General features: G+C 42.6%; 2 protein-coding genes across 7 annotated transcripts in view; one reads left to right on the forward strand and one right to left on the reverse strand.

Moving 5' to 3' along the window:
- The first annotated feature begins 208 nt into the window (after positions 1-208).
- Positions 209-8,538, forward strand: ZCCHC9 (zinc finger, CCHC domain containing 9). 2 transcript variants are annotated; one of them, XM_014960486.1, is made up of 6 exons: positions 209-336; positions 1,491-1,846; positions 2,880-3,030; positions 3,311-3,403; positions 4,706-4,774; positions 6,865-8,538. In XM_014960486.1, the coding sequence occupies exons 2-6, from the start codon at positions 1,511-1,513 to the stop codon at positions 6,978-6,980; spliced, it is 765 nt and encodes a 254-aa protein (XP_014815972.1). In that variant the 5' UTR covers positions 209-336; positions 1,491-1,510; the 3' UTR covers positions 6,981-8,538. The 2 variants fall into 2 exon arrangements, with proteins under 2 accessions (XP_014815972.1, XP_014815973.1); XM_014960487.1 differs by having other exon boundaries at positions 312-413.
- A 4,289-nt stretch (positions 8,539-12,827) lies between these two features.
- ACOT12 (acyl-CoA thioesterase 12) overlaps positions 12,828-23,504 on the reverse strand; it is a 52,975-nt gene continuing 42,298 nt past the window's right edge. For all 5 annotated transcript variants that reach the window (XM_014960509.1, XM_014960505.1, XM_014960508.1 and 2 more), the window contains 5 exons: positions 21,984-22,067; positions 17,121-17,254; positions 15,571-15,699; positions 14,379-14,505; positions 12,828-13,524 (listed from right to left, as the gene is read on the reverse strand). In XM_014960509.1, the coding sequence (XP_014815995.1) occupies positions 13,384-13,524; positions 14,379-14,505; positions 15,571-15,699; positions 17,121-17,254; positions 21,984-22,067 (615 nt within the window). In that variant the 3' untranslated portion in view covers positions 12,828-13,383. The remainder of the gene's footprint in view (positions 13,525-14,378; positions 14,506-15,570; positions 15,700-17,120; positions 17,255-21,983; positions 22,068-23,504) is intronic.

Here is a 23,504-nt window from a genome sequence, read left to right on the forward strand (position 1 = left end):
GAGGGGAGCACCGGGACTCCACACACACACCGCGGCCTCTGGGCGAGGCGGGGACCCGCTGCCGGCGGACCGTCCCTGTCGGGGAGCTCCTGCGGCATCTTCCCGCCGTTGGGGAGGGTCGGACGGGCACCTCCCGGGCGGAGCTCCGCCGCCCTGCCCGCCCTGCCCTCACTTCACCTCAGCCTCTCCGGCCCTACCTCAAGATGGCGGCGGGGCGGGGGAGACACAGCGGCGGCGGCGGCAGGAAGTGACGTCAGCGCCCTCCCCGCGGCAGCGGGGCCGTGTGTCTCCGCTTCCGGTCGGCGCGCGGGCGGCCCTGTCAGAGCGCAGGCTGAGGTGAGCGGCGCCTCCGCGGCCGCAGCGGGACGGGCCCCCTCTCGGACCGGCCGTGGGGGTCCCGGCCAGCAGCCCCGGTAGCAGGGACCGGGGCCAGGGGGTGGTGGGGTGGGAGGTTATCGGCTCGTGAATGGAAGCGGTGTCGGGCCCGGTGGAAAGGCGCCTGGCTGCGGCTGCGGGGCGGGTGTGTGGTGGGCCGCAGCCCTCGCTGCCGTGCCGGTACCGAAAACACGGGTGTTAGTAAACCCCCTACTGCTCAGTTCGGGTGTGGGAAGGCAGGCGAGCTTTACTGTCGGCGCCGGGCGCACAGGGGTCTCTCCTCCGAGTGTGCACGCTGATTCTTGGTTACATACAGCATTTAACTTGTGTTAGTCATTGCATATTCATAGTCTCCCAATAATTATATTTTACATATTCGTCTTTTCTCAGCACTAATTAACATTTACCCCATCTGTCTGTGGCACGCACAGTTCTAGTGATAGGGCATTGGAACAGGCTGCCCAGGGAGGTGGTGGAGTCACCATCCCTGACTGTGTTTAAGGGCCATTTAGATACAGTGCTAAGGGACATGGTGTAGGGGAGGACTTTTTAGAGCAGGGTAGATGGTTGGACTCGATGATCCCAAGGGTCTCTTCCAACCTAGACGATTCTATGATTCTATCCTGAGGGTCTTCTGGTGGGCCTTTACTTCCTCCACTCCTCTTCATCGCTTTGTCCTTTTGTCGACTTAACGCACTTTTGACAACTATGCTGTTCGTGAAAATGCAGCTGCAGCGTATCTTACTCCCGTACATTTCTTGGGCTATACTTAAACCCAACGATCTTCTTCACTGTGAGGGTGGTGGAGCACTGGAACAGGTTGCCCAGGGAGGTGGTTGAGGCCCCATCCCTGGAGATATTCAAGGTGAGGCTCGATGAGGCCCTGGGCAACCTGGTCTAGTTGGGGGTGTCCCTGCTGACTGCGGGGAGGTCAGACTAGATGACCTTTGGAGGTCCCTTCCACCCTGGGTAATTCTATGATTCTATGATCTCTGTCTTTGTGTCGAGACACTTAACCACATTCTTGAGCCCTTCTATAACTATTTCTAAACTCAATGTTCTTTGTTGTGATTAGAAAACTCTCTTGGACATTAACTCTCAGTGCCTCTCTGCAGGAGCCCCTACCGGCCCCGCCATGACCCGGTGGGCTCGGCGGAACGGCCCTCCTGGCCAGAAGGTGCTGGAGGCCACCCCATGGGAGGAGATGGCAAATGGTCCCCAGGGGCGTTCCGGGCCGCTCTCCCTGAAGAAGGAGCAAGAGAAGAGGAAGAAGAAGAACAAGAAGAAGAAGGACTACCTGAATGAAGATGTTAACGGGTTCGCAGCCTACCTGGAGCAAAGCTCCCAGGGTGGAGGGGTGGCTAAGGAAGAGAGTGCTGGGCTGGAGAAGGAGGTAGCAATAGCCTTGAAGAAGGACAAGCGGCGGGAGGATAGGAGGCTGAAGAGGCAAGAAAGGAAGAAAAATGCCATGGTGAGTTTTGCCATGTTAGGAAAGCTTATTCTCTGCCAGGAGGTGCTTCAGTGAGGAGGCCTAGAGCCTTGCCTGCTAAAGCCATAGCACATGCTAAGAGCTATGTTTCAAGTTAATAAAGTGAACTTAAGTATCTCAACTTTAAAACAAACTCTGAGTTTCAGCTTAACCCTCAGCCTTTAGTGTGTCTCTTCAGGTTGAACACTGGTTTTGCTACCCTTTGGTGAATTCCCAGCCTCTCTTGTCTCCTGGGTGAAACTAATTCAGTGCTTTTCTGTATATAATTAATTAGTACAATATTTCTGCTGTTTTGGGCCCTCTTTCTGCAGTATTTTCTGCTTGACTATTGGAGTGAGACTGCCTAAAAGTGGTTGTCTCAGCCTGAATTTATGCATTCAGTATAAACTTATGCTGAATGTAATCTAGGAACACAGTAAAGCGAGTCTATATTTACTGTAAAATATCTTGGTTCTTCATGAGTAAATTGTAAGACTGGTGCAATGTTGCTTATACTTATTTGAGCACTTATGGCAGTTGTACTTAAAGAGCTTGGGGAGCTGTGCTATAGTGGAAATCACACGCTGTCAGTCATCCAGGGCACAGTAAGTGAATAGTGGTGTTGGAGTGGTGAAGGGAGAAAAGTACACATAATAATATGGTTCAGTGACAGACCACTGACAGTTACTTTGTGACTCTTTAGCTCTTTTGTGGATCTGTTTTTCCCTGAGGAGAAAATCCCTTGTTATGTTTCCTTTCTAAAAAGCCAGAAGGCCTTATTAGACTGGGATTTTCATTCACAGAATCTTGTCTCTTTATGTTAGAGTAACCTTAAATCTTAACACTAGAGATATGTACATGATAGTACCCTCAGGGTTTCAGCCAAGAAAAGTAGTGGTCTAGTAAAAACTCCACTGTCTATAGGTAGTAATCACATAGGAGGAGTGAGTTCTTCAGTAATGCCACCTGTCAGTGCTTTGTTTTGCCATGTGAACTGTCTATGAGAATGCATATAACTTAATTTTTATTTTAAAAGGTATGTTTCCACTGTAGAGAACCTGGCCATGGTGTTGCTGATTGTCCTGCAGTACTTGAAAGTCAAGATATGGGTACGGGAATCTGTTACCGTTGCGGATCCACAGAACATGACATTGGCAAATGCAAAGCAAAAGTAGATCCAGCTGTTGGTATGTTTCAGAAGTTTTTATTTATTTAAGTGCTTTGGTCTGAGTTTTTTGACTACTGAAATACAAGCTTTATATTTTAGTAATTTAAATGTTCTTAGGATATAGGTTAATGTATTTAAAGGAATACAATATTATAACAATGAATCTAAGAGTGTAGGAGGCAGTGTAGTGTTTACAGTAAAATGGGGTAGTGTAATATTGTAATTATAGTGTGTTCAGAGTTGCATGTGACTTTATAAAGTTTTTTAGTGTGGATCATAAACTGTGTGGGATTTTGCAGGGCCATTTCCATATGCAAAATGTTTCATCTGTGGTGAAATGGGGCATCTGTCGAGGTCGTGTCCAGATAATCCCAAAGGACTGTATGCCGAAGGTGAGTGTACTTATTTACTAAAATCAAACTATGTTTTTCATATTTGCCTGATGCAGAACAAAATAACGCTGTAAGTGAAAGAGGATCTGACTAAAAGGATTTTTTCAGTATCTCTTGGTAAAAGCAGATAAATTCTGGGGGATTCATTGTTAATATTCACTATCTAGGGATTTCTGTTTTAATTGTAAGCTTGATGTTAAACAATGAGATGAGATGTAAAGTATGAGAAATTTCAAGAGGTGCACAAAGAAACAAAATCGTAATAGGCTGCATGGGTGTCAGCAGTGCTTATTTCAATGTACATATACCAAAGCATGTGGTGAAAACATACTCTTATACTGTAGCTTATGGCTTTGGGAGGTGTTCATGCAAAACAAGGACTCTCACTAGAAAGAGGACATCTTCAGTTTAAGTGACGTTGTGATCTAGGTCTGAAGATTTCACTCAGATTCTGTTTCCTAATTTCTTTGTTGGTGCTAACAAATAACACTGTTTCTGAGTAGAAACTTGAGGTCTGGAAAACTCAAAACACTGATCTTGCAGCACAGTTAAATTGGAAGAAAAATAATTTCTACTTTCAATGTTTGGATTATGAGGAGAATTTATATTTCATATCTCAATACCTGCAGTTGGATTACTAGTCTCTTGGGAGTTCCTATGGTTTTCAAAAGTTCCTTTGAATATCAATTTCATAGAATCATAGAGTTGGCTAGGTGTGAAGGGACCTTTAAGATCATCTAGTCCACCCATCAACCCAACTCTGATAAAACCATCACCAAACCATGTCACTAAGCACTATGTGCATCTGGCTTTTAAATGCCTCCAGGGACGGTGCCTTCCCTGGGCAGCCCATTCCAATGTGCAATAACCCTTTCAGTGTAAAAAAATTTCCTAGTATCAAATCTGAACCTTCCCTTGTCTCTCAAAAAGAGAGCTTCCAACGTATCAGACATGTTCAGTGTGTGGCGACTGGAATTTGCAGTATGTGATGCTTTACAGAGCAGTGTGATTACAAACAGCTGTCTGTCTGTCTGTTCATTGGAGACACAGAGACAGAGGAGCTGTGTTTGCAGGCTTCTAAAGCTGGCTGCAGGTCTGCTCCACAATGTTATGTTGTTGTGCCTAGAGTGTCTCCAAAGGGACATTTCTGTATCTTTTTTACAGGTTGTCACTACAGAAAAGTACAACAAAATTTTCTGATATAAATACAAGAGCCAGTGTAGAGGGGTTTGTTTTGCGTTTGGGGTTTTGTTCATTTTATGTTTTTTTTCCCAGATGAATAACAGCTTTCTGTCTTAACAGGTGGCTGCTGCAAACTTTGTGGCTCTGTGGAGCACTTCAAAAAAGACTGTCCGGAAAAACAGAACGCAGGTGAGATGCAGGGCAGCGTAGAGAGGGGAGCTTGAGTGCAGAGCTGAGTAATGTTTATTTACTGCTCTGCCTGGCTTTGATCAGGAAAAAAAAAGTTTGAGAAGACATCTTGCAAATAGCAGATGTGACCTTCCTTTGGGAGCGAGTGCTTTTATTGAGGGGTATGCGGAGGAGGCATGAAGTTGCAATGCAAAACTTGAAAAAATAATCAAGCCTGTGGGCTTCTGAAGACAATGTGAGCTAATGTGCATTTGTTAGCCCGTATTCGTGCTGCTGTTCACAGCTTTAGCAGCTGTAAAAGAAGGCTGGTTTCTGAGGGTGATGATTTCTGTGTGAAGTGGTGGAACTCGATACAGTGTCAGTTGCAGGGTGGTTGTACTGGCTGCCTGTAAAAGCTGTGTGCACAGGCAACCGTTCGAGTCATTCGAGACAGGAGAGAAAGAGGAGACAGATCTGTCCAGCTTGATCCACCATCTAGTAAGCTGCCTGCTTGTATGTTCTTCGGTTATCTGTGTGGGTGGAAAAATTGCATTATATACAAAAAACCTGTGCTAAGGAAGGCAAAAGCATTGAACAAGGGTTTGAAGAATGATGCTGTGACTGCAGTTGTGACACATTTGTGCATTTTTCTACTTCATTTGCATGGCTTATTGAACTTTTGGGTTAATGCCATAAATTTTTGGGAAATCTATGTAAGAAGTATTTATGGATGTAGTAGAAGCCTTTGTTTTACAGAAATAGCTGTTTTCAGTATCTGATCATATATATATGATATTGTTGCATCCACGGCCATATGTAACATTCTAGATGTATGCTGCTTTGCTAGTTTAGAACAAGTGAGACTGAGAATTAACTGGTCTGACAGAACTTTCTAATTTGAAAAGACTTTAAAATTTCCCCAGACTCATTAGCCAAAGCAGATTGTTGGGCAGTGCCCACTCAGATGACTGCTGGGTTGGAAGCCTGAAATCTCATTGGATTCCTGCACACCACACTTAACGACAAACAACCTTTGTGTGGTTAATACTTTCTGTGAGTCAGAAACCTGTAGGGGTGCAGTAGGAGAAAAGAAATGTTTGTAGAGAACAGCATTGCTCAAAGCTGTTAGTGCCATCCAATGTAAGCCCTTCTGCTCTCTGGCAGTGGGGCTTGATTACATGTGCAATGGAACTGGTCTTTTTTTCTCCCTTTTTTTTGAGAAGTGTTATGTCCATCACGAAGACTGGCAGGGCTGTTTAATTTCCCAAAGGACCCTTATGCTGATGTTTCAAAACTAGTACTGCTGGTTAAAAATGGTTCAGTTGATTGGAAGTGTGACACAATTGGTAAGAATTTTCATTTTTGAAATCAGTTTGCATCATGCTAAGTACTTCTAGATTGACTACAGAAGAGAGCTGATAGCTGGCAAAGAAGTTTAGGCACTACAGCTTATCATTTCTTCAGGTGGAGTTACTTGGCCTGCTTTAGAATACAGAAGTTAATCCAAGTAAACATGGATTTATCCATGGATTTTCTTGGTATAATTTTATTTCTTGCTCTAAAAATTAAGTTGTCACTTGGAAAAGAAATATAGGTTGATTGGTGGTGTTTTCTGTAAGAAAGGGGTGTTAATTGGTCTAAATAGCATTTAAACAGCAAAAACATGGTGTTGATTATATGGAGGGATGTGAGCTGAGAAATATAAATTTCACTACATTGTGCCTCCTCGAGTTTAATTTTTTGCTTGACATACTCTGAAATATTCATCGTAAGAGTTACTAGGACTTAGGTTATGAGAAAGTTAATATTTCATCTGCATCCTCTTTGAGACATCCACTGTTTCTTTGGACACTGAAACAGGAAAAAACAGTAATGATTTCTGAATCTTGACAATCTGCGTGAGGGAAGAACAGGAGTAACAAAACACAATTTAAGAAAAAAAAAAAAAAAGTTGTGTAAAGAGAGTTGCCTTCAGAGGTAGAACTAAACTGATGGATCTTTGGTGAACCAGTGACAGGCCCTTGTGGGCCAAATCTGCCTCAAACGTGAAAGTTTGGTGTAAGTTTGGTCGTGCTTTGTTTTTCCATGATCTTTTGTCTCTTGTTCTACAGATCAGGTTACGGTTGGACGGTGGGCCACTGGGATGAGCGCGGATTATGAAGAAATCACAGAAACACCAAAGATGGAAAAACCGAAAGTGAAAGCCCCTAAAATTGTTACTTTTTGAAAGCCTCTTGACTCTAAACCACAGTTAGCCCGTGCTGCTTCACTCCAGGGTCAGGACTGCACAGCGTGGATTGCCGGTTCTAGAAAATCAGGCAGTCTATCGCAGCTAAATTATTTATCTTTTTTTTTCCCAGTTTGCCTCCCAGGCTCACCTAGCTCACTGAAAAGCTGCGAACAACAGAAATGCAGCCAAGTGGGTATTATATTTTTATATATCTCTGCTGTAATACAGCCTTCCCTCTGATTCACATTCCCTCTCACTGCCAGCTCTCTGGAGAGGGAGATTGGCTCCTTCTTATCACGGGGATCTGGTTGCAGTTACCAAGTGTGCACTTTATCATGGGCATCTGTGGCCACTGGATTTCGGTGGTCAGTATTGTTACCTTAGGAGTGCTGCTTTTAGGTACTGGAGATGAACACAGTCATGCTGGGCTTGGAAGGCATTGTGGGTATTTTCTAATGACTCTTCTTGGGTTCTGGTTCGGTTTTGCCTTCTCCTTTTAGGAAGAATGGATTTCTTGCTCTGGATGTAGAAGCTTGAGCAGTCTTGTGGTGAAGTTATCAGGTGAATCCTACAGCCTGTAGAGCCACTGATACTCAGCTAAATACCTGCATGCATTAACTGATTGTTTATGCGCGTTGGATTGAGTATTTGTTCACAAACAGAAACAGAATCGTGCCCTTCCTGGTGAATTCTGTGGTGATATCTGTGGTGAAATATATCTGAAAAGAGCTGGAGGGCAAGTAAACAGCTTGCCTAGTTCCTTTACTCTTTTTTCAAGGAAAGTGCTCAAAAACCTCAAAAACTTCAGTGTTTCTATTCCTTAGTGGGTTGGGCATAAACTTTGCATTGTATTATGCCTGCTTTATTTATTTTTAAACGGAGACTGCAGCCTGAAAGACTGCAGCCTTGGAAAAACTGAGGCATATTAAAAATAAGTTATGAAGCCAACTCAAAACAGAGTTCCTGCAGCAGCTCTCCAAACACTGTAGTAATTCAGCCCAGGCTGCCAGTGGTGTGGGCTTTTGCTGGTGTCTGATCATCTGGGTGAAGATGAACAAGGACGTCTGTGGAGACGTGCACCTCAAGCTTATTTCACGTGGGGACCCTCATCCTGAACCGTCTGCCTGACACCGAGCATCTCGGTCTCTACGGCAGCTCCAGTGGCCCTCGGACAAACACGGTACTTCCCTGTCCCTAAAATCTTAAATGTGCCTTTTATAAACTTCAGATTGTGTTTATACAGCAATAAGCAACAGTCCTTGGGGGGACAGCTGCACAGTGGTCAAGCCGTTGCTTCTGAAGAATTAATGTATCTTTTAAATAAATGTCTTAATGGTGCCCAGACCACCCTGGTGAGAAGGCAGAAGGAACACCAGAGAGCAAACCTTCTGGACCAGGTTTTGAGGTGCTCAGGACCTGCCACTGACACCACGGGTTCGGAATGTACGTTTCTTACAGCAGAAAAACAAATACAGGAATTTAATGGTGGGAGAATGAATTTTATACTTGTACATGTTAATTATTTTTAATAAAAACACTGCCAAAGAACACAATAGTTAGGGCTATTATTTTATGTTTCCTGGTTCTGCTCTGGATACAAAGCACATGAGGCTGACTAAGATAGGGTATGTATATTCAGCTTATAATAATCAGGGCACACATTTAAATGGTGAAGACTAGTGGATGTGGACGGAATCAAGGATTAATTATAGAGTTTTAATTAACTATTGGATTAAAGCTCAAAACAGCATCACTTTAACGTGGACATTTTGCAACAGACGTTTCTTTCAGCTTACAAAGTGTTTCTATTATATGAATAAGTACATTGTTTAAAAAGCATCTTTTTAGATCATTTTCTGTCTCTAAAAACTGCTGGGTAGGTAGCATTTTTTTCACGCATTACGTGCTGTATGACATATAACTTGGAGGAAAAGAAAATTCACTATTGCCTTCCCGCAGCTGATCGCTGCGACTTCTGCTGGGCAAAGGGGATGACTGAGAGGACGTGTTCAGACTTGGAAAATCCCAGAGTCCGGGATTTTGAGAGAAAGTCTATAACTTTCAGCAGCTATTTTCAGGTAACCACAAGTACTTGCTTGCATGGGGCTGGAAGCGTGTCCCGCCTCCTTGTCCCCTGCCTCGGTGACAGCTGAGGAGGACGAGGCACTGTGCTCAGAAACAGCTGCACGGGTTGGCAACTCTCAGTAACTTGGAGAAAACTACTCGTTAAATGCACCCACTGATGCCTTCAGGTGATTTCACAAAGGTACGTGTAGTCACAGAAAGCTATTTGAAAAGCAACTGGAAAAGGTGCTGCGTGTAAAGATGCATTGTACCCACAAAAAAAAATTTAAAAGTTGGGCAATTTAGGAGCTTGAGCAAAGTTTGCGTTGCCAGAGCGGTTTGTGCTCCTCGTCTTAGTAGTTGCACAGAAGTTGGTAAAATACAAGCCTCGGTCTATGTCAAAAAGACCCCCAAAGACGAGTGGTTGCATCTGGAACGTGGCCCAGCTTGGCTGGGTATTGCACGACAGTGGCCAAGGTCTCGGTGTCAGGGGCAGGGAGCAGAACCTCTTGTGGAGGCAAGAGTGCAACAGAACACCAGTATTTCAAAGATGCCCAGTGATGCTCTCCAGATGGTCCTTACAGGACCCCCCCCACAGCTGAGTTCAGTGTCTCTAAAGGCAAGTTATAAACCGAGCTGCTGAAGAAGCCACTCAAGCAGCTGATAAACGCTTGGTGCAGGCAGAGTTTGATGCATCATGCATGTATTCAGAGCTGAACATTAGGTGTCTCTGTTCACTAAAAATTGGGACTGTGGAGATTCACCTGCCCACTCAAGAGCTTGTTTGCCATCATCTGCACACGGCAAGTGTGGGCAGGACTCAGAGAGCTGAGCTTCTGGTCCACAGAGTAGGCCTGGACCCTTCCATGAACAGCCAGGCCAGGAGGAGGCAAGCAGGGCCTCAGTGGCTTTCACGCTTTGGAGGCAGCTGCCCAGAGGCTGCTCTCCTCACTCTCTTAACTGAGGTATATCACACCTTACCCACGTGAGAAAACCAACAAAAAAATCAAGATCTAGATCTACAGTCTCCTCCAGAGCCAAAGGCCTGGACCTGCTTTGCTTTTTTTTTAATTCATAGAATCATAGAACTATTTGGGCTGGAAGGGACCTTAAGGATCATCCAGTTCCAACCCCCTGCCATGGGCAGGGACACCTCCCACCAGACCAGGTTGCTCCAAGCCCCATCCAGCCTGACCTTGAACCCCTCCAGGGATGGGGCAGCCACAGCTTCTCTGGGCAGCCTGTTCCAGGGCCTCACCACCCTCAGAGTGAACAATTTCTTCCTGGTATCTAATCTAAATCTCCCTTCTTCCAGTTTGAAGCCATTACCCCTCGTCCTATCACTACATGCCCTTGTAATGATGATGACTGGAGGGTGGCCAATGTGACGCCCATCTACAAGAAGGGCCAGAAGGAGGATCCAGGCAATTACAGGCCTGTCAGCCTGACCTCGGTACCAGGAAAGATCATGGAGAGGATCATCTTGGGAGAGCTCTCACAGCAAGTGCAGGGCAGGCAAGGGACCAGGGCCAGCCAGCATGGGCTCATGAAACTGAGGTCCTGCTCAACCAATTTAATCTCTTTCTATGACCATGTGACCCACTTTCTCGATGAGGGGAAGGCTGTGGATGTTGTCTACCTGGACTTTGGTGAGGCCTTTGACACTGTCCCCCACGGCATTCTCCTGGAGAAACTATCAAATCATGGCACAGATAAGTGTACCCTTCAGTGGATAAAAAACTGGCTGGATGGCTGTGCCCAGCAAGTTGTGATTAATGGGGTGAAATCCAGTTGGTGGCCAGTCACCGGGGGTATCCCTCAGGGTTCAGTTTTGGGGCCAGTCTTGTTTAATATCTTTATTGATGATCTAGGTAAGGGGATTGAGTGCACCCTCAGTAAGTTCGCAGATGACACCAAACGAGGTGGGAGTGTTGATCTGCTTGAGGGTCGGAAGGCTCTACGGAGGGATCTGGACAGACTGGATCAATGGGCCAAGGCCAATGGGATGAGGTTTAATAAGGCCAAGTGCCGGGTCCTGCATTTTGGTCACGACAACCCCAGGCAACGCTACAGACTTGGGGAAGAGTGGCTGGAAAGCTGCCCGGAAGAAAAGGACCTGGGGGTGTTGGTGGACAACCAGCTTAACATGAGCCAGCAGTGTGCCCAGGGGGCCAAGAAGGCCAATGGCATCCTGACCTGTATCAGGAACAGTGTGACCAGCAGGAGTAGGGAAGTCATCGTGCCTCTGTACTGGGCACTGGTGAGGCCTCACCTCGAGGGCTGTGTTCAGTTCTGGGCCCCTCACTACAGGAAGGACATTGAGCTGCTGGAGTGTGTCCAGAGGAGAGCCATCAAGCTGGTGAGGGGTCTGGAGAACAAGTCATAAGAGGGGAGGCTGAGGGAGCTGGGCATGTTTAGTTTGGAGAAGAGGAGGCTGAGGGGAGACCTCATTGTCCTCTACAACTCCCTGAAAGGAGGCTGTAGAGAGGTGGGTGTTGGCCTCTTCTCCCAAGGGAATAATGACAGGACCAGAGGAAACGGTCTAAAGTTGTGGCAGGGGAGGTCTAGAGTAGATATTAGGAAGAATGACTTTACTGAGAGGGTGGTCAGACACTGGAACAGCCTGCCCAGGGAGGCGGTGGAGTCACCATCCCTGGAGGTGTTTAATGAACGTGTAAATGTGGCACTTCAGGGCATGCTCTAGTGCCTGAGATTGTTGGGTGTGGTGATTGTTGTGGTGATGGGGTGTTGGGGTTTTTTTGTTTTGGTATTGTGTTTTGTTTTGTTTTATGGTTGGACTCAGGACCCTTCCAACCATGAAGATTCTGTGATAAGTCCCTCCCCATCTCTTGTGCAGGTCCCTTCAGGTACTGGATGGGGCTGTAAGGTCTCCCTGGAGCCTTCTCCAAGCTCAACGACCCCAACAATCTCAGCCTGTCCCCACAGCAGAGGTGCTCCAGCACTCTGAGCATCTTTGTGGCCTCCTGTGGACTTCCTCCAACAGGCCCATGTCCTTCTTGTGGTCAGGACTCCAAAGCTGGACACAGTACTGCTAATGCCAAGGTGCTGTATGGCATACAGTGGCTGGTCCACACTAAGTGCAGAAGACAGTAGCTGATTTCTCTAATGCTTTGTTCACTGCATGGCTAGTGTTGTTGAGAGGCCAGGTGACTCGCAGTGCTCATGTACCCAGAGGGCTTCCAGGACTGCACCTGGTGTCTCTTCTGCTGCACTTGGTAGACATGCCATACGTAGTATGTGCAGGCATGCTGCAACCTATAAATCACTGATGAAAGCTTTGATTTTGTTAAATTGAAGATGTATTTACTTGAGTGGGAACTGGACCAGACCCCTAGAGCTCTCGCTCTTCCAATTAGGAGACTACAGTAAGATAAAAGGGCAATGCTACAGTTCACAAGCTTTGATTCTCTTAACACCCCCGCATTCATGTTACCATCTAGCTGCTGATGATCATTCCCCTTTTTTTTTGAACAAGGCTCTTTTGAGCAAAAATAAGAGCGCAAAACAAAGTAGACACACCACAATAAAACCTCTGAAACCATTCTCCCTTTTCCTCAGTGAGGGAACGTGTCCAAGACTCTTACTGTTCTGCATTTACTCAAGGCTAGCAGAACAGTCTTGCAGAGAACTTGCCAGCTGGAGGTCATGGCACTCCTGAAAGAGGCCAACAGCCCCCATCATCATCATCACTACAAAGCAGTCTTTCTGGAACAATGTCTGAAGCCATTCCAGAGATACTGTAATAAAAGTTACCATGAATTTGTAACCTCAGAAACAATAATTTATTGCAAGTCACAGATAAACAACTGGTATTAACAGATAAAGTGCAAACATTAGCAAACACTAAATTACAAAGAGTGTAATCTGTATGTAATGGGTGTGCAAGAACCTGGACGACCAGGTCAGAGCACTGGATAAGCTACTTAGTAGCACCACTTCTCTGCAAATTAGTGTCATATTTACTGATTTAAAACTGGCTGGATGCCATTACGTTCAGTTTAACATTAAAACAGTGAAGCAGCCTCATGAGCTACAGTTCTACAGGCCAAGTTCTGCCTCCGTTTATATAAAATTCATTGATGCAATCAAGAGTGGAATCGGTCCCTTAATCTTTTTTAAATTAAAAATTCAATTTAGAGCCTAAGGCCTAATCTTAATTTGATAGAAAATGCTTGTAGTAGATATTCTGAGGCTCAAGCCCAATATTGGCTACATGATCCCAAGTAACTAACCTGTAGGAAAATGATCAGCACACATGCAGGAATTTAAACCAGTACTGCTTGATGACCTTTAGAGTCTCTTCTGGAACCCATTTTCAACTTGCACACTTGCTGCATTCCAGCTCCAAGAACTTTATACATTCCAAAGCTGTGTCTTCAATGGATTTCGATGAGCCAGTAAGATTTGCAGCTAAGTAAGGCATAACACCTGATGTCACTTGATTGAAGTAACACACCTGTTTAAACAGAAATAAACAAAACAAAAATAAATTAAACAAAAAACCCTATGGATTGCAATAGTTAGCCATTTTTTGCAGAGCCTGGATGAGTATTGAAGTATTTACGGATGCAGAGACACATAGTGCATCTGAAACTGAAAGCAATAACTGCAAAAAAAGCATGATTTTTTACAGTACTTTAGTGATCTCAGCATCTTCACTACGGCCAGGTCCTCAAGCATCTGGACATCTGTATATGTACATGGCAGGGCAGCAAGAAATATTATGTGTAACCAGTTACAAATCTGTGCTTTATGAACAAAGCCTGAAAAAAGAACCCTGTCCACTGGGAGCTGCTGAATGTTTTCAGAAATGTATTTTCTTAAATGGAAAAGCCACAGTCTTCCCATGTAAAAGAACAAAAGAGGGGCATTGTCATTGGCCCAGAAATACGATTCAGACTGCATAATTTCTGACATATGAAAGTTAAAATTAAGTGTTTAATCTGAACTAATTCCCGAACTTCCTCTGTAGTCAGTGAAGAGAAATGGACACCACCAGAGAGCAGTTTAATGTACACCTTCTAGAATTGTACTTTAGGATTGAATGAATGTCTCTCTAGAGTTGCCTGGCCATCTCCAATGGTTAGTTTAGATTTCATTCCTAACAATCAGATTAGCCAAAACTGGGGAAGACAGATTCCACTTTGTGGAATGAAGAATGTCTTAATAACCACACTGAACTCTGGGGAAACTGACTCATTTTTTTGTTGTATGGCTGTTACTGTCCTAGCCCATCAGCTCGAATGAGATTGTATGCACATGTAATACTACAGGAAAGAACATGCAGCTGAGGTCTGCAGAGCTACTCACCATACAGGAGCTGGGGCTGTCACTGTAGATCTGGAACCCAGCACAAAGGATTTCACTTCTGCAGTATTCTGAGGAAGGTGGCATAGATGCGAGGGTAACTGACTTCACAGCTACTATGTAGGGCTCGCTGCATGGCAAGGGGAAGAATCAAACACTTCTTCAACAAGATGTTAAAAAAGATACATGTAAATGACTACAGCTAGACCAAAAATGTCATTTTCCCACAAAGGCAAACAAGCTTCTGTATGTTTAAAGATACATGTTAAAGGATTCAGGTTGAAGACTGGCTTGAGTCTCAGTAAGGCTTTGTCACAGGCTCCAGTCAAGAAGGCTTCTGTGGAAAGCCACAGAACAATCATCCACGTACAACACTCCCTTTATTTTTATTCTTACTAAGGGTTTCTTACTAAGTGTCCTCAGCAAACTGATATGATTCAGTTCTCAGATGAGGGGTGGAGAAAAAAGGAAGCACAGTTCAGCATACCACCTTTTAGAAGTACTGTTAACATGAAGAATTACTGAATATAAGAAATTAAGAACAAAGAATGGTAAGATACACCAAGTAGTCCCATTCATCCATGTTTCATTATGTAAGAACAAAAGGAAATCTAATGAAAAAAACCAATAAAATCAATGTATGTTAAACCGATCAAGGGACTTTTAAAACAAAATTCAGCTGCAAAATTTGCAGATACAATAAATGCATCACACTGAGGTATCAAGAAAGACCAAGAGCTTCCTTGAATAAGAAAGTCTCCAGAATTACATTAAATGGGATTACAAAGTCCCTTCAAACAAACAAATAAACAGATAACACTCCTAGTTATGTGCTGCAGCAAACTGACAGGCCCTCTGGGACATCTTGTTTTCCAAACTGCCTGTTTGGAATTCTGGTCTGTTTTCCCTCACGATAGACCACTCCTGAAGAGTCACTATCAAAGAAGCAATATTGGACTACACTACAAATCTGTAATGCTCTGAATTTACTTCATCACACCTTCATGTTGCAAAACAAATCTGGTTGTGCAAACTCAGGCATCAACATATTTTATTTTAGATCAGCTACCAATCTAATTTCTTAAAAAATAAAGTATCATCTTTGTCACCCAATGACAGGTCCAGATAAAGGTCAACAGTAATCCAAACTGTGGCTCCGAAGTGCTCACAGTTAAACTTGAACCCACATACTCACCTTGGCTTACAGGGCTGCCTTTGAGACACAAGAATCACAAAGTCTCGGGGTTTATGGCCAGTCACGGGTGGAGATGTAATATGATATATTTTCTCATCTTCATTCACAGCTTGGAGGACCTCACAAGTTCTGGAAAGACATTTAACACACACACACATGCAGACCCTGATGTATGCAATAGCATCTCTTATGAAAAACACAGTACAAACGTGTGTTCCATCCTAACGTTAAGCCTATGTTTTTCATGTTCAGGCAGCAAAGAACTGAGAGGAACACAGAGTGAAAACTGAGGGTTTCTGCAACACCTCATCTGACACCACCTCTCTGTCCCACCAAATTGTTTAAAAGTGCTGCAAGGTGCAGGAGCAATGTCTTAAAAGCATGTATTTTGTGTAATGTCAGTTCCTGTTTGGAATTAACTTGCACGCTACAATACTTGCTGAATGATGAAACCTTGTCCATCTGACACATCATAGGACAGACAGTCAGGAAACATTTGTAAAATTACGTTCAAAGTTGTGTTCTACTCTGTTCAGATGGGGCTACCTGGGTAGGACACACTCTTTCACTGTCTTGGAAGCACTGATCACTGTCTCTGAGTTTTCACTACAGAAAAAAAGTTTTCCTTCACACTGGCAGTAACCCATTTATTTAATTTCAGCTTCTGCTGCCTCAGCAATGAGCACTGCTAGCATGGTATTCCATTTTGACCGGTCCATCAGGCTTCATGGTAGTCATAAGAAACCTGAGATTTTGGCTGTGTATATGGAAAATCAACATAATATTTCTTCAGATTTCATTTGTTACAACCCATAAATTCAGCAAAGATTGTAAATTTTCGAATATCCCTAAGTCTCCACTTTCATCCTCTGATAAAAGTATTTCAGGGTAGAATGACTAACTGAAAAAAACTTCTCCTTTAAAAGAATATTCACCAAATCAAATTAGCATCATATCAATTAAATTGTCTCCAGCCGTTATTCTACACCATATAAGGTAAATAAAAAAAACCCAAACACCTTTTACAGCAATTCTGAAATACATTCCAATTCAGATCCACTTTTATGTTCTTTTTCCCAAAATGTGTATTTTTGAAGATCCCTGTTTCTTGATTTCTCACTTTGACTGTATGATGCAGTTGAGCATCAATGTCCCAAACAACACAAACATGGAGTCCACAGCTTTGTCTCACTTCTTACAAAATATATCGGACTCAACTGATATACAAACTACTCCAATTAACCCTTTCAACATACATTTGTCTAGGCATGGAAATTTGCTTGACGAGGGGAAAACTCTGTCCCAGCTCCCTCTTTTGACAGTCCAGGGCAACTGTATTTTTAAAGCAGACTTAGGAGAAATTAAATTTTATTTCTAAGATAAAAAACCCAAATCTATGGATCTTTGACTAATGAATCTTTAATGTCAACTTCTTACAGCAATTCCTTCTTAATTAGGTAGAGAAGTGTCAAAATCTCAAAAAATATTTGTATCAGAAAAGGTTAGTTGTCAGTGGGTTCAACAGTCCTGAAGAAAAGACAAGTTCTTACAAGAAATGTTTGTCCCATTGTTGGCGGAATTTGAAGTCAGACAAAAGGGAGAAAGCTAGATTCGATGGTATCTTCACTTTCATTTCTACTTTGAATGACAACACATCACCCTCCTCATGAGTCCATATTTTTATCTGTAAAAATTGAGTAAGATATCAAAAACAAAGAACGATTACTATCAATATTTTAGCACTTATAAACGTTACACCTTTAGGTCTTAAGTAGATTTTCTCAGGAATACATATGAAACTATACCTGACAGATGAAAGGCAGGTGAATATTCAAGATGAGTTTTGCATTGAAATACACAATGTAAAATCAATTAGCATAGTGGCATCACACAGTTTTAGGGATAAAAAGCTATCCCTGGTTAGGGATAGCTGAATTAGCTTGCAAGTGGAGATGAATGAGCCAGAGGCCAATATGACTCTTTTCTCATGCTATGTATATATAGTCTCTAAATACCTTTCACACTGCACATGCCATGGAAAAAAAAGAGCTATTTCAGTGTATTTTTCTTCTGTTGGGACCACGTAAATGTCACCACTTCCATAAACAACAGCAGATACACTTAGGAATGAGCATCAAAGCCACTTTTTAACCTTGCCGCAGAAAGTCTCTTCATAGAGGCCTCAGTTCACTGACTCCAAAAGCTAACAGGGCAACCTGAGGACCTCGTGCAATTCTTTTTGTGAATCAGCGAGAAGTGGCAGGGTATTGGACTTTTTAAACCTGGACAGGTCAGTACTAGTCCAGAATTCTACCATTTTGGTAACATGGCTCTTGAGCCACATCATGTAGCAGAAATATGGCATAAATACGGGAGAGCAAGGAAAAGCAACACACAATTTATTAGGAAAGAATGGAAGAAACTTTATCAAGGTAGGCCTATGTGAAATGTCTAAAGGTGACAGTTAAAGCCTTCCAGAAATTTGAAACTACAGAGTAGAATCCATTGGATGTGGCACTGGTGAGCAGGAGCAAGCTGGAGTGAGGACATGCTAGATGAGATGAGCACTCCTGCAGCACGTGTGAGGCTTTATCAAAATAAGACAAACCAAGCAACTGCCCTTTCTGCTGCCAGGATTTCGGAACATATCCACCAATCCTGCACACTGCAGCTTTGGGGAGCTTATCTAGAAAGGGGACTGGATTTTTAAAAAAGCACTTTCCAAGCTTTAAGAGGGATGACTTTGGATGATATATGGATTAACTCCTTGATCCAGCTCTCCAACGTATGCAGTCCAGTAGCTTGACTTTGATTAGTAGAGTTCAACCAACTCAGCTCCCTTTGTCCATGCAAATCAGTCACACATTGGCCTGTGCTCCTTTCCTATAAAACAACTTGGCATTTCTCTTTCCAAAATATCTCTTTTTTTCTCCACTATTCTTTACTGTGAAGGAGAGCACCTAGAGATAAGAATATACTGAAAAATTATTTCAAAATATAGTTTTGCTATTCTTGTCCCACACTTGCAGTATCTTGATTATTTTGGGTCTATATCCAGCTGTAGGCCTGAACCCTAACAAAGAGAATTCAAAAGGAATAATCTGCACACAACAATGTACATACAATCCTTGCAAAAGAAGTCCTTCCATAAACCCCGTATAATGAAGAAGATGAGTAGAAGAGAGTGCTTAGAATTAGTGGACTTTATTGCCAAATTTTAATCTGATATGCTTATTTACTTCTCAGATCCCAGAAAATTTTAACAGATTTTCATTTCATTTCAAAATTCATGAGTTTCATCATCTCTGTTGCTCTTTTTTGCTGTATCAAAAATCAAGAATTTTTGCTTACAGAGCATTTGTGCACCAACACAGATTTTGTATGGTTTTGTATTTTCATGTTTTGGAATAGAAAAAAAACCCCAACATAAACCATCAAGCATCTTGCTGAAGTAAAGCTTTGGGTAAAACAAAAGGCCTAGGAGCTTTAGACACCAGCTACAGGATGCATGGATTCCTCTAAGGCATAGAAGAGAAAGCATGTTGTCTTAGAAGCATTCTAGACTTGAAAAATCACAAAATGAAGAGGTTCAGCTGTTAAAACCTCTCTCTGCTAATTGAACATTGGCAAGATTATTACTATCGGCCTACAGTCTTGTGGCTCTGTGTCAAAGAGCTCAAGGTGCCACTTTTCCACCTTTACAAACTATGGATCAGCTTGGGGCCATCCTAATTCCAGGGAAAAGGAACAAATCCTCTGTATATAAAGAAGCACAGGCAGCTTTGCAAAACCTCAAACATTTAATCCCAAAATATAGTTCAGTCTAATGTCTTTGACAGTCTCCTTTCCCACAGTATGACTGCCTATAAGCAGAGCACTGATCCTACAATCTGATTCCTACTATTTGTTCTTCCAGCCTCTCCCAAAAAAACATTTCATGGACACTGAAGAGACCTGTTTGAGTGGAGATGCTGCTGTGCATGTCTATCAGAGAAGTTTAAGTAGTTGTTCTATGCCTGTACTGCTGTACAGCCTAAATACAGGCATCAAGACCTGGTACATGAGTGTAGAGAACAGAAGACTGGCATGATGTGTGTTTGGTGGCCTAGATGTGCTTAAGGAAAGATGTTCTATGCTAGATACTGTTTCCTAAGGGATACTTCCTTGTGCTCACATTTGCAAAAGTGACAAAAGCAAGCACGAAATGGTGATAAATAAGCCAAACTAATATTTGCCAAGATGGTAAGTTTCATCAACCGGAGCTGGCAGAAAGCCTTCCTTGGAGCTCCATCTATACCAGCATCTAGGGACATGAGCACATATCTAAATTTGACTGGAGGAGTTGTAGAGTCCAGGATAGGTTTCACTCTCATTTTCTTTGCCAAAGAGCAAATATAATCCACCTGATGGGTTAATTGAGAGGTAAGCATACAGGCACACAAGGGGACAAGTGTGCCCTCTGCCTACTGCTCACATCCACACTTTGTCAGCACTCCGCCTTGCGCCTGCAAGTAGATGCTGAATAAGAAAGAAGATTTACTTAGGGAATAAATAATATACAAGAATCACAGTGGCCTACAACCATAACTATGGTCTGCTACCACTGTTCACTGCATATATCCTTTCAGAAAAAAAAAGCTAAGGTGCTATCCTGGATCCCAGCCACTTCTTTAAGGAGTATCTAATGACTGACAGTGGCACATTATGGAGAAATGTCCAGAACAATGGGAATGGATGGCTACTCTCCATCCACCTACAGCATCCGTGCCATTTGCATCCTACATCCTGCCTGAGATTTTGCTGGACAGCTTATACAATTAGAAGAAAGAACAGCTAGAAAAAGCTACTCAAGATTTTCCATCAGATAAGGCAGATCTTAATATCAACACTATTTTAAGATATTAAGGAAGGGTAGAAAGTTCCAGGTTCCAATAATATGGGAAGGTACCTGGTGCTGTTTAAAATGTCATCCAGAATGTGCATGGGGTTTGGGTTTTTGTAATTTCTCCATGGCACTTGGTGCTGGTTCTATTACATGTTTCAAGCATTTAGAGTAAGAAAGAAACCAAGATTATGGCAGTCCCAGTGAATGCAGAAAGGATGTATCACAAGGAAAATAACAATCTTAGCACAAACTTGAAAATAATGCTCAGTGTATCAGTCTGGTTTTTTTAAGCTTGCTTTTTCCAGCACGAGTGCTGTCATTTAATTGGCACAACAGTGTTTACTGAAAGTTACTAACCACTGGAACAACCTACACATGGAATTGGCAGATCACTGGAATTACTGGTGATTTATATATGCTCTTACTCAAGTGGCTTATTGACTAGATGCAAGAATCAATAAGTGAAGTTTCGTAGACTGTCACATGCAGGAGGTCAGACTAAAGGATTGCAAGAGTCTCTTTTTGTCCCAAAACATCTCTGAATCTACACAATCTTAAAATAGTCACTAACCATACTTTAGAAAACAAGCCTTAACAGATGACTCTCAATAGTTTGGAAAAACATGTACTGCGACTAGATTAAAACTGAGTTTTCCAGCTAAATTATCTTGCTACTGGTTTTCTCAACAGCATCTTCCCCTCTTAAAACTGGCTTACACGAGCTTCCTTACTGATTTTGAGCTTGTAACACTGATTGATGAACAGAGAAGTGCTTTGCTTTCAGGCTGCTGTAATCTTTTAATAGAAAAAGGGCAGAAAGACAGATATCCAGAAGAAAAAAACAGGCAAAGTCAAGTGGCTTTCTTCTGAGAAGACAGAGACTGGAAACTGTGGTATATAAATTGCTGCCACGTGCTGTCTGGCAGTGTCCACTTGGAACTATCACAAGATAATGCCTGCTACTTAGAAACGTCTCCCACGCTGCAAAGCTGGTAAAGGCAGGACATTACAGACTGCCACACAAATTTTGCTTATTGTAGCGACATAAGAAGCCCCACAGATCATCAACAGCACTTCCTCAACAAAGATGTCCAAGTCTAGAATTCCGCTGGAATAAAACAATTTGGCCAAATGAAAACACAGAAGCAGGTCAGTTGTGGCAAAGAAAATGCCTCATAGAAATGAGATAGGGGTTTGTCTGTGCAACAATCTCCTGTGTGTTGCTCAACAAGACAAACAAACCAGTAGCTGGCAAGCCTGCCCTTATGGGATCCCAAGTCCTATGTTCACCAATCATTCCAACCATCTTAGAATTCCTCCACGGCACTTCCAGGCTGCACAGCGCTCCGGACAATCAACATCTCAGGGAAACTCTGAGAGTTTTGGTTTTCAACCCCAGGCAGAGTACAACCGCTGCCAAGCCAACGTTATTTATTTACAAATGTAAAGTGTTGCTTTTCTCCGCCCACCTCTTATGGTGAAACGTAACTGAAGCAGCTGTGTAGCTGTTCCACAATCATGGACTTACATCATCCAGTGTGCTGGTGATCTCCCACCCTGGTTTTGCTGCTAGGTGGGTCAGTGCAGCGACGTTGCTGTAACTCACGTACGCCTGAAACGTAAGATACATTTCTGAAAACGAAGGGGTGAAGGTACATTTCACTAAACATTGCAGAAATGAGATGCTCTTTTTCTATCATTACCCTTCCATCACAAACAAGCCTGTATTTTCCCAGAAGTGTTTTCCTTCCAGAAAACACAGCCCAGTAGTTTCTGAATTAAATACTTTCAATACATAGATTATGTGCTCACACGGCTGTTGGCAAAACAACCCTAATTAAACAACAACAAAACACTACTTCGGGCTTCTCCAATTATAAAACAGTGCAGAAAAACTGTGCCCACTGGAGAGATAATACAGGTAACCTCTCAGACCACTAAATTAATGGTTTTGTCCATCTTCCTCCTAAGTAATTAAAATCTGTTAGAAAATTAACCTCTTCATTGCTATCACGCTGTGGTCTATCTTGGCAATTGCTTCACACAGCAGGCTCAGAGCAGAGAAAGTGCAAATATATCCATTATTTATGCTTGACTACAGTGGATGGAATTCTCATTTAACCACTGTATAAAGAGAATACAGCCCTAGAGTCTCTAATGACAAGTTTTAGTTTGATATTAAATAAATCTTAAGTAAGCCATTTTTATCATTGTTTGCATATTTTTATTTCTTGGTTTACAGAAAAGAAATGCTACTTCAAACAGTGGAGATGCCACTGTTAACAGCAAATCTCTTCCTGCATTACAGTTCTCAATTATTTATTTTTTCATGTAATGGAAATAATCCTGGTAAAATTTCTGTGAGCCAAAGAGACCTTAAATGCAATGAAAATTTAGCCACAAAAATTTGGCACTGAAACAACATTTAGGGTGTCTATAAACCCACCTAAATTCAGGTCCATTGCTATTCATTTCACGACACAGGCATATTCTATAGCCTAGCACGTAGAAGCCAAAAACACATACTACTTGATGTAGAGGATCTATGAATAAACATAAGTTTTCATCTCTCTTTCCCACAGAAACAAAGTTTATGCTATTTCACTGTTCATTTGTCTGTTGGTATTGCCATGTCTCTTCCCCTACTTTTAGCATTTACTAAATGGCCTCCTCACAGCAATTTTTGAGAAAGTCAGTGGCTGAATAAAGATAAAACAAACACAAACTAATTCCTCCACAGGAGAATTCAGCTTTTTAAAAGCTGGGGATACTGGGGTACAAATCTGCAGGAGACCTTGCAGCTCAGCTGTTTAAGGGACCACTTCTTAAAAGAATCTATCTTAAAGACATTTTTTATGTTTTGTATGAAACTTACTCTTAAATCAATTATCTACTCTCTTTTTTTTTCAGAAGAAGAAAAAACGTTCACCTTATTCCACATTTATCCATTCTTCTATGACTATCATAATGCTTAAGTACAGAAGGTCCACTTTGGAAACTGATATAGCCTGTACAACTGTTTTACATACCTAGAAAGACTAAAAATACA

Source organism: Calidris pugnax, unplaced genomic scaffold (genome assembly GCF_001431845.1).
Source record: "Calidris pugnax isolate Ruff unplaced genomic scaffold, ASM143184v1 scaffold326, whole genome shotgun sequence".
Classification (NCBI taxonomy): domain Eukaryota; kingdom Metazoa; phylum Chordata; class Aves; order Charadriiformes; family Scolopacidae; genus Calidris; species Calidris pugnax.